This window comes from Haliaeetus albicilla, chromosome Z (assembly GCF_947461875.1).
Source record: "Haliaeetus albicilla chromosome Z, bHalAlb1.1, whole genome shotgun sequence".
NCBI lineage: Eukaryota > Metazoa > Chordata > Aves > Accipitriformes > Accipitridae > Haliaeetus > Haliaeetus albicilla.
The window spans coordinates 18,423,941-18,436,043 of NC_091516.1; the positions used below are offsets into that span (position 1 = coordinate 18,423,941).

General features: G+C 38.0%; 1 protein-coding gene across 2 annotated transcripts in view; it reads right to left on the reverse strand.

Annotated features, from left to right (window-relative positions):
• PLGRKT (plasminogen receptor with a C-terminal lysine) overlaps positions 1 to 12,103 on the reverse strand; it is a 32,861-nt gene that overhangs the window by 5,906 nt on the left and 14,852 nt on the right. For both annotated transcript variants that reach the window (XM_069777720.1, XM_009921381.2), the window contains 2 exons: positions 4,502 to 4,632; positions 3,374 to 3,483 (listed from right to left, as the gene is read on the reverse strand). In XM_069777720.1, the coding sequence (XP_069633821.1) occupies positions 3,374 to 3,483; positions 4,502 to 4,632 (241 nt within the window). The remainder of the gene's footprint in view (positions 1 to 3,373; positions 3,484 to 4,501; positions 4,633 to 12,103) is intronic.

Here is a 12,103-nt window from a genome sequence, read left to right on the forward strand (position 1 = left end):
TGGAAAAGGTAGCCGGAGTTTCATTGCTTAGTGGAGAAGTTCTGTGCAGTTGGGAGCCTGGCTATATAATCCCTCCCCTCCTCTCATCATTTGTCTGAAAAACACCAGCAATATGTACCTGAACTGGGAGGAAAAGCAGAACAGCAAGGCCAAAAACTTAGACAGCAGATCCATGACTGATTCTAAGTGTCCTCAGCCATTCAGGAAAGATAGTGCACCTGAGGGCTGTTCTGTAACCCTGCCATCCCCACAAGATTCAGTTCTGATACATGGCCCTGGCACACTTACGGCTTTTCAACAGCACAAGCAGAACTCAAACCAGCTATTTACCACTATGTCCTCAGTTTTTGCTTTAATTAGCCCAACCTATAAAGCAGGGAAACAAATCTCCGATTTCAATGTGGGAGAATAAGCAAGTAATGAGAAAATGTTTGGACAGGTAGGCTAGAGACAGAAGAAAAAATTAACTGTAAGCAAGATCAGAGACAAAATGCCTGGTGAAAGAGGAATAAAGAAACCTTCCAGGGATATAAACTGATTCCAAAGAAAGAAGGATAGCAAATGCAGGGCTGTTTGATCAAGGTGGTTCAGATACAAAGATGATTGTGCAGCACAGAAATAATTGCAGATTAGTGTTGGAGAGGGAATTGGCTGTTAGGCTGAAGACAGGCATACCCTGGAGGAAAGAGACCAGTTAAGTAGGGAACAATAAAGGGAGTGGTATATACATTCATCATTACACCACAGAGATGAAGCATGGCATGCACCAACAGAATACATGGGCAAGCAGAGAAGTGGTTGAGAAAGTAGTACGGGAGTGGACACATAGATCAGCTGAGTAATAAGAACAAGCATTGTGGCTGCAGGTCAATTGTGTCACAAAACATTCTCTTCAACTAACTAATTTTAACCAAAAATAAAAATTAACTCCTGAACCTGATTTCCACGTAATTACAAAACTTCTCCTGATTTCCAGCCCAGATTCATTCAGGCTAGTCCATTTCCTTTTATTCTAGTGCTGATAATTAATAATTAGTTTAATTTCCTTCTCTTACTTTCCTTTATCCTATCCTGTAAGTAGGATCTGTAGACCCAAATCTCTCATGTCTTTTTACAAGGCTAAACAAACTAATCACTTTGTTTTCTCTTGAAAGGCAGCTTGGCATTCCCCAATAATTTTAACTCTTAAGTAACTCTAGATTCCTTATACAGAAGTGATCCAAATTATGTATAAATTTCCAAGGAAGGTATTACTGTTTTCCTGCATCAGTACCTTCCTATCTGTACTAAGGTTGTCAAATATCCATCCTTGGAAACACTCAAAAGCCATCTTGACATTTCTCTGGGCAATTGGCTCTAGGTGATCCTGCTTGAGCAAGGGGAGTGGACCAGAAAACCTCTAGAGGTCCCTTCCAACCTCAACCATGCTGTGATACTAGGAAACCTCAACTGAAGTTTCCAGATATCACTTGACTCTCATAATTTCATCACACTACTGGATCATACTCATTCTGTGACCAGCTAATACATTCAGGTTTTTCCCTTTTTCTATCATTTCCAGCTGGTGAGTTCTGATGGTAGAAATCCCTATTAGCATCTAGCTTCTCACTGACCTCCTTATCAAATTGAATCCTATTTTATTATCTCAGTTCTTCAGGTCATCAGTTCTTGTACTACAGTTTATTTCTTCTCTGTTGATGACACCAATCAAGTTTGTCATCCACAGATTTGATTAGTATAACCTACTTGTAATTTCAAATACAAAACAAAAGCCAGTCCAGACCAAATCTTGAGGAATATTGCTAACAATGCTGCTAAAGCCTAGCTTTCCTCTTTAAGCACAAACCTTCGACGTCTTCTCTTTACTCCAATGCTTACTTGTCTACTAATTTCCATGTCCTTCATGCTAACTTAGTCTTCATGTGATACTACACTAAATGCTTTCATGAGTTTATAGTAGATCTACCACATTTCTTTTGGAAAAGAGAAATTATTTTCCTGGAAAAGACAGAGTTAGTTTGGCATATTTCATTTTATATTATTGTCCATTTGGCTCCATAGCTTCTTTTCTCCAAAACCTTTTCACAAGCCTTGCATGCTGCTGAAGTTGCCCTAGTGGATCTGAACTTATGAAGATGACTTTTCCTGTTTGGAAAGCAATAGGATACCACATTGCCCCTCTTCAACCTATACAGGACCACAGGGTCCTCAGTAAACACATTACACACTCCTGCCGTGGGGTTTGCATTATAATATGCCCACTCTTTCAAAATTCTGGAATGAGAAGACCTAATTTCTTAAAAAAAAATTATTAACAAATCCTAAATTCCAAGCGTTCCTTCTGCATTGTATGTACTAATGTCCTCTTCAAAACTCTGATTTCCAAGAGCCACCCAGTTTTTCTCCCTGTGCTTCCTATTAAAATCCAAAGAAATGTATTTAGCATGGTTTAGGAAGTGTTTGCAGATATACATTGCTGCATCACCAAAATATATTTGCACCTGTATGCAGCACAAAATATCTCAGAGTTTGTCTAATTAATATATTATTATTTTCAATGAAGTACACAGAGTTAGGAAACCTAGCTCTTAGATCTGGAGGCTAAGACCAAGCACTGAAACAATTTTGTTTCAGTATGTTTGTGTCAGTAGCAGATGGGAAAATCAAGATAGTTACCCAAGATGATTTGTGAAGGTGACAAGCCATGGCCCAATGCTGTCTTCACTTACAGTGAACACTGTCTTAGCATGTCTCCTTCACTAGGAACCAGAGCTAACGTAAATGCACCTCCATAATTCTCAACACCCATCACTTAATCAGATCTGCCACTGGCAACTATGAGCCAAGACCCCACTTTCTGGGACTCACCTTTCTTCTTTCCATCTTAGCAGGGCACCATGGCAAGATGATCAGCTGATGGATTGTGTTTGGTCATGAAGGTATAAGGGCATGATTCCTGTCTGTATCCCTTTATCTGCTTTTATCATCCCTACCCCTTGCCAAAACAGCAGCATCAGAGGGGAATATGGAAGGAAATCACTAGATCTGTCATTTCTCCCAAATACACAATGATTACTTCAGCTGTATTTATAGCCTTAGAATTCACATTTTTTTGAAACAAGAGAGGAGAAATTAACAAACACTCTTAAATGGAAGGAAAGGCTGTAAAAGTAGAGTGACTACTCTTGACTGGGAAAGCATCTGATTGTAACAGAGAAGAAAGGAAATGAAAGAGTAAGATTTTTGTCCAAAAAAAAAAAAAAAGAGAAAATCTATTGCAAGTTTTCTCCCAGCCTTTCTAAAAAGATAAGAGGTTATGTGAAATATTATGCTTGGTTCTATGTGTGAAGCAGACAGACTTATATACACACACCTTTTATCCTTTGCAACAGCGTTCCATAGCCCATATCATATTGATAGGCAAATATAAAGCTCAGGGGAACTATTGGCAGTAAAACTCCTGGGTTCTTCTTTTTTATTGCTCTGTTAAAAAAAAAAAAAAAAAAAAAAAAAGAGAGAGAAAAGAAAAAAAGAAGGAAAAATAAGATTATTTAGGACATTCAGCACATCAGCACTCTTAGTTTAGGTTGACCTTGACTGTCTAGGACTTGTGTATCCTTCTACAATCTCTAATCAAAGAAGAACAAGTCGAAGTCTTAATTTCATCGGAAGCATTCATGTTCTGCTTGCCTTCTTGCTCAACTATCAACCCAAGGTTATTAAAAAAAAATATTTTAATATATCTAACAAAACCAGGATTATCTAACTTGTGTAGCATGCACGTGCCCATGCATATATCCATCCAGCCACATGCAACATGTAGCAATCAATATACTATGTTCTGTTCCAAATGCATCTGAGTCCACAGAGAATGCATAATGCATAACATGCATTTAATCTGTCCTATGTACATAAACCCACAAATATTTCCTGCATTTCCTCTAATCATGTTATAGCACAAGAAAAACATGTTACCAAACAAAAATCCTATAAGGCAAGTTCTTCCCCATACAACACAGCTTTATTGTCCACATTTTTTTGCCCTTGGGTGAGTTTCTTGATTCAAATTTTAAGTGAACACATTTCAGAATATGTCCACTTGTTCACTGACATATTAAAAAACCCAGATGATGGGGGATTTGTTGCTCATTAATAGTTTATTAAATCACAATACAGACAGGAAAATAGCATGGCTTTTAAACAATTCCTCCTGTTCCACACACAACTTTTATTTTACACTGAACTTTTGGTACAACGATACTCAGCTGTATCACTTTATTGTCAGCTTACATGTCTCTGCTTTTATGTAAGTCTGTAGTACAGACGTAACCAAAACACAACTGGAAGCAGACAGACATCAGAGTCACTCTGTCATTTGATTAACCTCTGAGCAGTTACTGGATAAAAATAACTACCTCTTATAGTGCAAAAGGAAGATCCAGCAATATAGAAATATAAATGTAATATATTTATATTTTCTATTAGGAAATAAACTTCATACCCAGCTGTTAAACCTACAGCAGCAAGTCCAAAAAATGTCCCAAAATATTTGAGAAATTCCCGTGTCCAAGCAATCTGCATGGCTGTTTGTCTCTCTCTCATCTGGTTCTGCATCAGTAGTTGCCTTTCCAGCTAAAGAAGGGAGAGAGGTTAAACAAAATTAAGTCATCCATTTTTTATTTTAAAGACTGAGTCAATCTCTCATTAGTCTATAAATCCAAAACACTAAGCAAGAAGGTTTCTTTTTTGTTCTTTTATTTCAGTTATTCATAGCTTTTGATTCAGAATGGTTGTCTTCAGTAATAACTCAGAATAGTTTATACCAAGAAATCATTTAGGTCAATTAGCAAATGCTTTAATGCAGAATATTTCTAATGATGCTTCTCAAGGTCAAGAAAAACAAAATACCAGTGTTAGGTTTTGAGAGCTCCCCAAGTCTCAGCAGCACTCCCTAGGTTAAGGTTCTCTGACCTTTGCATTTCCATGGTGATTCAAAGGGTACTGCCTAGTTGTTTTGCAACTTATTCTGCTTGATTTTAATTTAGCTGATAGTATCTTTACAGTCAGTCTTGACATCTCTTTGCCCTTTGAGGATTTCTCTTCTTTGTGATGCATCATAAAGCCAGTAACTCTTCTGAAACACTATAGTTTACAAATATAGAAAAAAGACGGGGAAGATATCAGATCTTTTAAAGCAACTGGAATACATATCAAAAGTCCATGAGAAAATACTATTATAACTAAAAACAACAGTGCAAAAAGTACAATCTAGACAGTATATGCAGTCAAAGTAGAACATTCTATTGTGCATAAGAATAAAAAACCAGACTATTAGATTATTTTTTTTAAATTACATGCCTCATCTAAACATACTGGCATATTTCCATTAAATAAAGGTAAATTTAGTATTTCTTAAAAGTTCTCCTCTAGTGTACGGAACACCAAAAAGAACAATGGTCTTTCCTCCTTAGAGTGATGCAAAAAATAAGAATTGTGCCAAAAATAAGCAGACTGAAACCAGAGTACAGAAATTAGTTAACAAAATAAGAAGTCTGCTTCTTCCCATTACTGTTTGTAACTCATTTTTGGGGAAAAACAGAATACCTGAGTTGGTATGTCTAGCCTCGCTAACCAAGTTGCATAAGAAGTCCAACAAGATACAGGAAACAGAATACCAGCTGGCTAAAAAAGCATATTGTAGAAAAGAAAGAACAAAGAGCGAATTCAGAAAGTTCTCTTCTCATGCACCTATAAAAGTAATTAAATCTGTTCTTTTCTCCTGCTTTCTAATTCAAGAATAATTTAAAGGATTTGTAATTACTTAAGGTTTCTACCCATTTATTCATCTCCATTACTATTGATTTAGCCTGAACAGAACAGTTTCTGTTAAATTGTTACTAATTATTTCGTCAGACTATGTTGATCTTGCTATCTTATTTACCATCTCATTCAGCACCTAGATAGGTAGAATTAATTTTTTAGACAGCATAATAAAAAAAGGACAGATCTAATTACATATAATTGTACACAGTAGGAAAAACAACATTCACGGTAGTCTCACAATACTGTTTCATCTGTTTCTCTTTCCTCAAGACTTTTATTGCAATTGTTGTTCTCACAAAAAATATCAACAGGCTCTACCTTCCTGATATCCATAATTTTCAGATTGCTTTTTTCAGAAGAAGTAATTATATAATGGCTGACAAACCACTTAATAAAATATCAAAATAATTAGATTTTGTCACCTATGAGACACTTGGAAATTCTAAAGTAAACAAGCACACTGCCCCTTAATTAGCTCCATTGTGGTCCCCAATATCCTAAGCCTGGTAAATTGCTGAGGGTTAAGGTGACAAGAGAAAATAATGACACGTAATATCAATTTAATGACCTCTATTTTCCCCTTCAATTTGCTTATGTGAGTAGTTTGCACACATGTGAAAATTATTAAGGGATCCTTTGTTCACCTGTCAGCACAGATAAGGAGCCTATGCTTCCAAGATGCACAGTATTACCCTAAATGAGCTCCAATTTGAAGAAGTAAGCACAGGGGGAGGAAGTGGGACAGGGATATACTCATGAAATATAGGTCTTGCTAAAAAGAAACTTAATGGAGAAGAAGAAAAACAGTTCAATATGCACAGAGTGTAGAAAGAAGTAAGCATGGAATAAAAAGAAAGCTGTAAGTTTAAATCTACAAACATAAACTAAAGAGTCCTAACATGATTTCTATAAAAACAAAACAAAAAACCCCTCACACAAGTTGATAGCTTTTTGATAGCTCTTTAAAACCCAAGTACTGAAGGAGAAAGATACTGAAGTCACAGACACTAAGGTCAAACAAACATCTTTCTGTAGGAGCCTGTCATATCAAATTTCAGAAGCCCAAGGATACTTTCATGTGTATCTACCAGTAATTTATATAAATAACTTAATATAAATCAAAACAACTTGTTCTGTATATTATAAACAGCAGCTAGATAACATAATCAAACAATATTTCATATTCTTTTCTAACCAGAAGGATTTTTTTCCCCACTTAAAAAAAAACAACCCTCAACTTTCTACATGGTACACCATCCAAAATAAGGCGAGGGGAAAAAACAGACAGAAAAATGCTCATAATTCCTTTCCTTTGAGCAAACTTCTTCAATGTGGGTGTAAAATCTTACCTAGATGAAACAGAATAATGTATTTAAATTACTTTTTTTTAAAAAGATGTGTTGGAGGGAAGTTTTAGACTGATGAATCTTAGAGATGAGCATTTTATGTGTACATGGAGAAATGTGGCATAGCCAGCCAAAAAAAAGGTTTCAGAGGAATCTTGATGCACAGAAGGCAGTAAAAAGTAGATCTAGTGACATTTAGCTAAATTAATTATTTAATTCTTGCTATTACTGAAGTTGCATGATATTACAATGAACAGTTTACTGTACAAGATCTATTTTGTCCATAAACTTACAAGGTAGCACCAAGAAAGCACTGAGATATTTACAGGGATGCTAAGTAATCTACATTACTGCTGAAGAAGTTTTGTTTTAAATATATTTTTATTTTGTCCTGTTATATGGGGAAAATCTAATAATAACACACAAACATCACTAAATGTGCTCCAAAATCTCTCTGAACCTATGCTATTTTATGCCAAACCCAGGAATACCTCTCCCAAATGCCAGAAATGCCCTTTGCTCTGTCATCCTTTATTCTGAAAAAATCTTCATTCTTGCTTTCCATTTCCAAGATCAGCTTTGTCACTTGGCATAGTTTCATCTTGCCAGAACAAAAGACTATAGTGCTGTAGCCGTAGGACTGCAATGGGAATCTGCATAATGAAGAGATTTAGTCAGTGTTCCAGGGCAATTCCACAGTGACTTCGCTGAATTTCAAGCTTTCCTTAAGGAAAGGGAAAACTGGGCAACAATTAAGGACAAAATTGTCTCAGAATATACTGTTTCATCACACAACTTAAACTTACTGGAATAATAGTAGAAAAAACAGTTTGGAGTATGCCTGAGCTCTTTTCAGAGAGCAACATAGCTACTGCGCTGCTGAATGACATGGGGCAATGCTGCCGTCACATTCCACGTGTGGGCTCCAACAACACATGTTCACACGTGTTCAGCATGACAGGGAACACCCATCTGGCAGACTCTGACAGAGCAGACATAAGGCAGGGCACCTACCTACCCTGTGTCAACAAAGACTGCTTTAATATGTCCAGACCCAACACCTGATCAGCTAAATAGGTTTATACGCAATGTTTGACAATAAAAAGAGTATATGCATTTAAATGAACTTCGGATGCTCTAAGTTGCAAAATTAAGCACCTACATGGGCACTCAAGCAACTCCTATGCACCTCAATCTTTCAAAATTTCAAAAAATTCAGGGGCAATATCCTTGTGCTAACCCATTTAACATGCCAATCTGAACTGAGCATCTTGAGTTCTGACAGTTTTGAATGACCAGTATACCCAGGTACATTGACTTTACACTGGCAAACAACTACTGGTAGATCATAAGGCGAAACTATTGCATTCAGATTACATTAACCTTAAGCAAGTCAGGATTTGAAAGCAGATCTATGTAGGGAAAGACTTAGGAGTCCACCACAAAAGATGACTCCAAATTAGATGAAAGATAGAAAACCAAATCATGTTTGACTGCAGTTCAAATCAATATCCCATTTTGAGCTGTTAATTTCTTAGTAATTGTGTCTTATTTTCCTCCACATGTGTTCTATTGAAAATGCCAGCCACACTGGGGTAGTGAAAGGGTGGAGAAGGCTTTTGACCTATTAACCTGCAGATTTTACGACAAAGGCCAGGCCGAGGCCTACTCCCTTGGGCCTTACTTTGCAATGATGTTTCAGATTACTTCTTCTCCCATTATGGCAGATCAGAAGCACAACTGAAGAACAGTAGGTATTCATTTTACTGAAAACCATAACTTCATACGTAGAACTTTATAGGTGATAAGATTAAAAAAAAGTGTATCATTCAAACTTAGCATGGGTATGCTGTAGTTTACTTAGAATAATCTCACTGATGGGAAGAATTGGTTATTCAGGAAACAAGCCACAGGTGTACATCATACACATCAGGTGAACAACAGTTCACAATCCAAGTGCCATGTCTTATGGAATAAATTCTATTTCATTTTAAATACATAATCCTCCCATCTGTATCTTCCCCCTCTACTCAGCTCTGGTGAGACCCCACCTGGAGTACTGCATTCAGCTCTGGGGCCCCCAACATAAAGACAGGGACCTGCTCGAGTGAGTCCAGAGAAGGGCCATGAAAATGATCAGAGGGCCAGAACACCTCTCCTATGAAGACAGGCTGAGAGAGTTGGGATTTTTCAGCCCAGAGAAGAGAAGGCTCTGGGGGGAGACCTTACAGCAGCCTTCCAGGACCTAAAGGGGGCCTACAGGAAAGATGGGGAGGGACTTTTTACAAGGACAAGGGGTAACAGCTTAAACTGAAAGAGGGTAGATTTAGATTAGATGTAAGGAAGAAGTTCTTCACTGTGAGGGTTGTGAGGCACTGCAACAGGTTGGCCAGAGAAGCTGTGGATGCCCCATCCCTGGAAGTGTTCCAGGCCAGGTTGGATGGGGCTTTGAGCAAGCTGGTCTAGCGGAAGGTGTCCCTGCCCATGGCAGGGGGGCTGGAACTAGATGATCTTTAAGGTCCCTTCAAACCCAAACCATTCTATGAACCTATATAGCCATAAAAACTTCAATATGAACTATTTAACATGACTATGCTTGCATAAAAACAATAGGTAGTCTCAGGTGCAGATTTACCATGGGAAGAAGGGTGATGCTGTAATTCTCCCAGCCAGGTTGCTGTGCATGGCACAAAAGAACTGAAGCTGTGATGTAGATGTGTGGGTACACATCAAAGCATGCTTTTCTATTCCTGTTAAGAAATCACATCCTGCAACAATCAGAGCATGTTTTAGAGACACATATACAAGTACAGCTAATATCATAATTAAAAATAACCTATATAAATTTCTGTGAGTTTAATTCCATAATGAACAGATTCCCTCAAAAGATAGTAGTAACTTCTTTACTGGTAATAAATATTGATTGTGTAATTTTAAAATTCGAGTTTAGTATTTCAAAATAAAATGGGTACTAGTAGCAAGTAACATTTTCTATTTTATAACACTGTCAGGAGGACCCAATTAGAAATAACTTTCCCATTTTTCTTTAAATACAGCTAGTAGTTTCTCAACACCGTGTGAGAAACTGTAAGGGCTGATTAGCATTTGAAGTCTGCCACATACCAGCTGCTATAGTAAAAGGAAATCAATCTGACAAAATGAAACATGACAGATGAAGAGAAGTGAGGCAGAGAGGGAAAAGGTCAGTTACTATGAAACTGATAATGCTAATGAACTAGTCAGTGGTAACTACCCTTATCATTTCTATTGATTATTCTTCAGACTGTCACAATGATGTCAAACCACAGAAAAGAGCATTTATACCATCATTTCATTGATTAAAATCCAGTGAGAGAAAATTCTCATCTGAAATAATTTAATCAACTTTGACAACTTGCAAAAAAATAAACAGTCCTCTCTGGATTACAAGCCACATCAGCACTGGCAGATAGACTGGAAATTTCTGATACTTTAGGCTCTCAGCTTGTTTTCTCTCTCTCTTTCTGCCTTCCCATTTCATGTTCACATGCTGTAGGAAGAAACAGATGCTACTTGCATTTTGTATTAAGCTGATGCACAAAGCAAAACAAATGGGATTCAAGGTGGCGTACAAAGGCTCAACAGAAATGGAAAGCAGAGCCAGTGCAAAATGCTCTCTCCTCATTGTCCATGTGTATTAAACACAATTTCTCTGATGTGCCCTTGCAGCCCAGAAAGCCAGTTGCATTCTGGGCTGCATCAAAAGAAGTGTGGCCAGCAGGTTGAGGGAGGTGATTCTCCCCCTTTACCCCACTCTCATGAGACCCCACCTGGAGTACTGCATCCAGCTTTGGTGCGGACCCCCAACGTAAGAAGGACATGGACTTCCTTGAGTGGGTCCAGAGGAGGGCCTCAAAAATGATCAAGGGGCTGGAACACCTCTCCTGTGAGGACAGGCTGAGAGAGTTGGGGTTGTTCAGCCTGGAGAAGAGAAGGCTCTGGGGGGAGACCTTATAGCAGCCTTCCAGGACCTAAAGGGGGCCTACAGGAAAGATGGGGAGGGACTGTTTAACAGGGCCTGTAGTGACAGGACAAGGGGCAACAGTTTTAAACTGAAAGACGGTAGATTTAGATTAGACATTAGGAAAAAATTCTTTACTGTGACGGTGGTGAAGCACTGGAACAGGTTGGCCAGAGAAGCTGTGGATGCCCCATCCCTGGAAGTGTTCCAGGCCAGGCTGGATGGGGCTTTGAGCAACCTGGTCTAGTGGAAGGTGTCCCTGCCCGTGGCAGGGGGGTTGGAACTAGATGATCTTTAAGGTCCTTTCCAACACAAACCATTCTGTGATCCTATGTATTTCATGCAGGTCAAAACGTATCTGGAGAGAGGAAGAGATAGTAATCACCCCTGGATAAAGCCTCTGTTTGCAACCTTATATATTTAATGGCTCTCCTGGCACATACACTGTCTTCCCTAACCCCTCTAAAATAGTGGGCAGGGCAAACACTTAGCTTGAGAGTGGTTGTGGCAGTAAACCTATTCAGGGAACTGTCATGTCAACATTATTAAGACATAATTATGCTGACAGCTTGGGAAACATATATTCAGACAGAAAAGGAATTATCAGCCAGATTAATATACACCATCTCTGCTTAAGTTCTGAAACTCACTATCTAAATCTAATAAAAGAGAAACATGAAGAAACTGTTGGAATATCCTTACACTCATGTTAAAAGAACCACCAGTTTTGTCACAGGCTAATCTCTTGCACATCTGTTATAGGTCACGGCTACTGTGCGTATAATAGAATGTTATTTTCACATACAGTTTTTTAATGATCAGAGACTCTGAAAATGTTCTTTAAACAACTAGTAACTTCTGAGTACTCAGAGGCACAATGAAAGTAAGGCTTATTTTTTAAAAAATGTGAGTGTCACACATATAAAAATCTGCA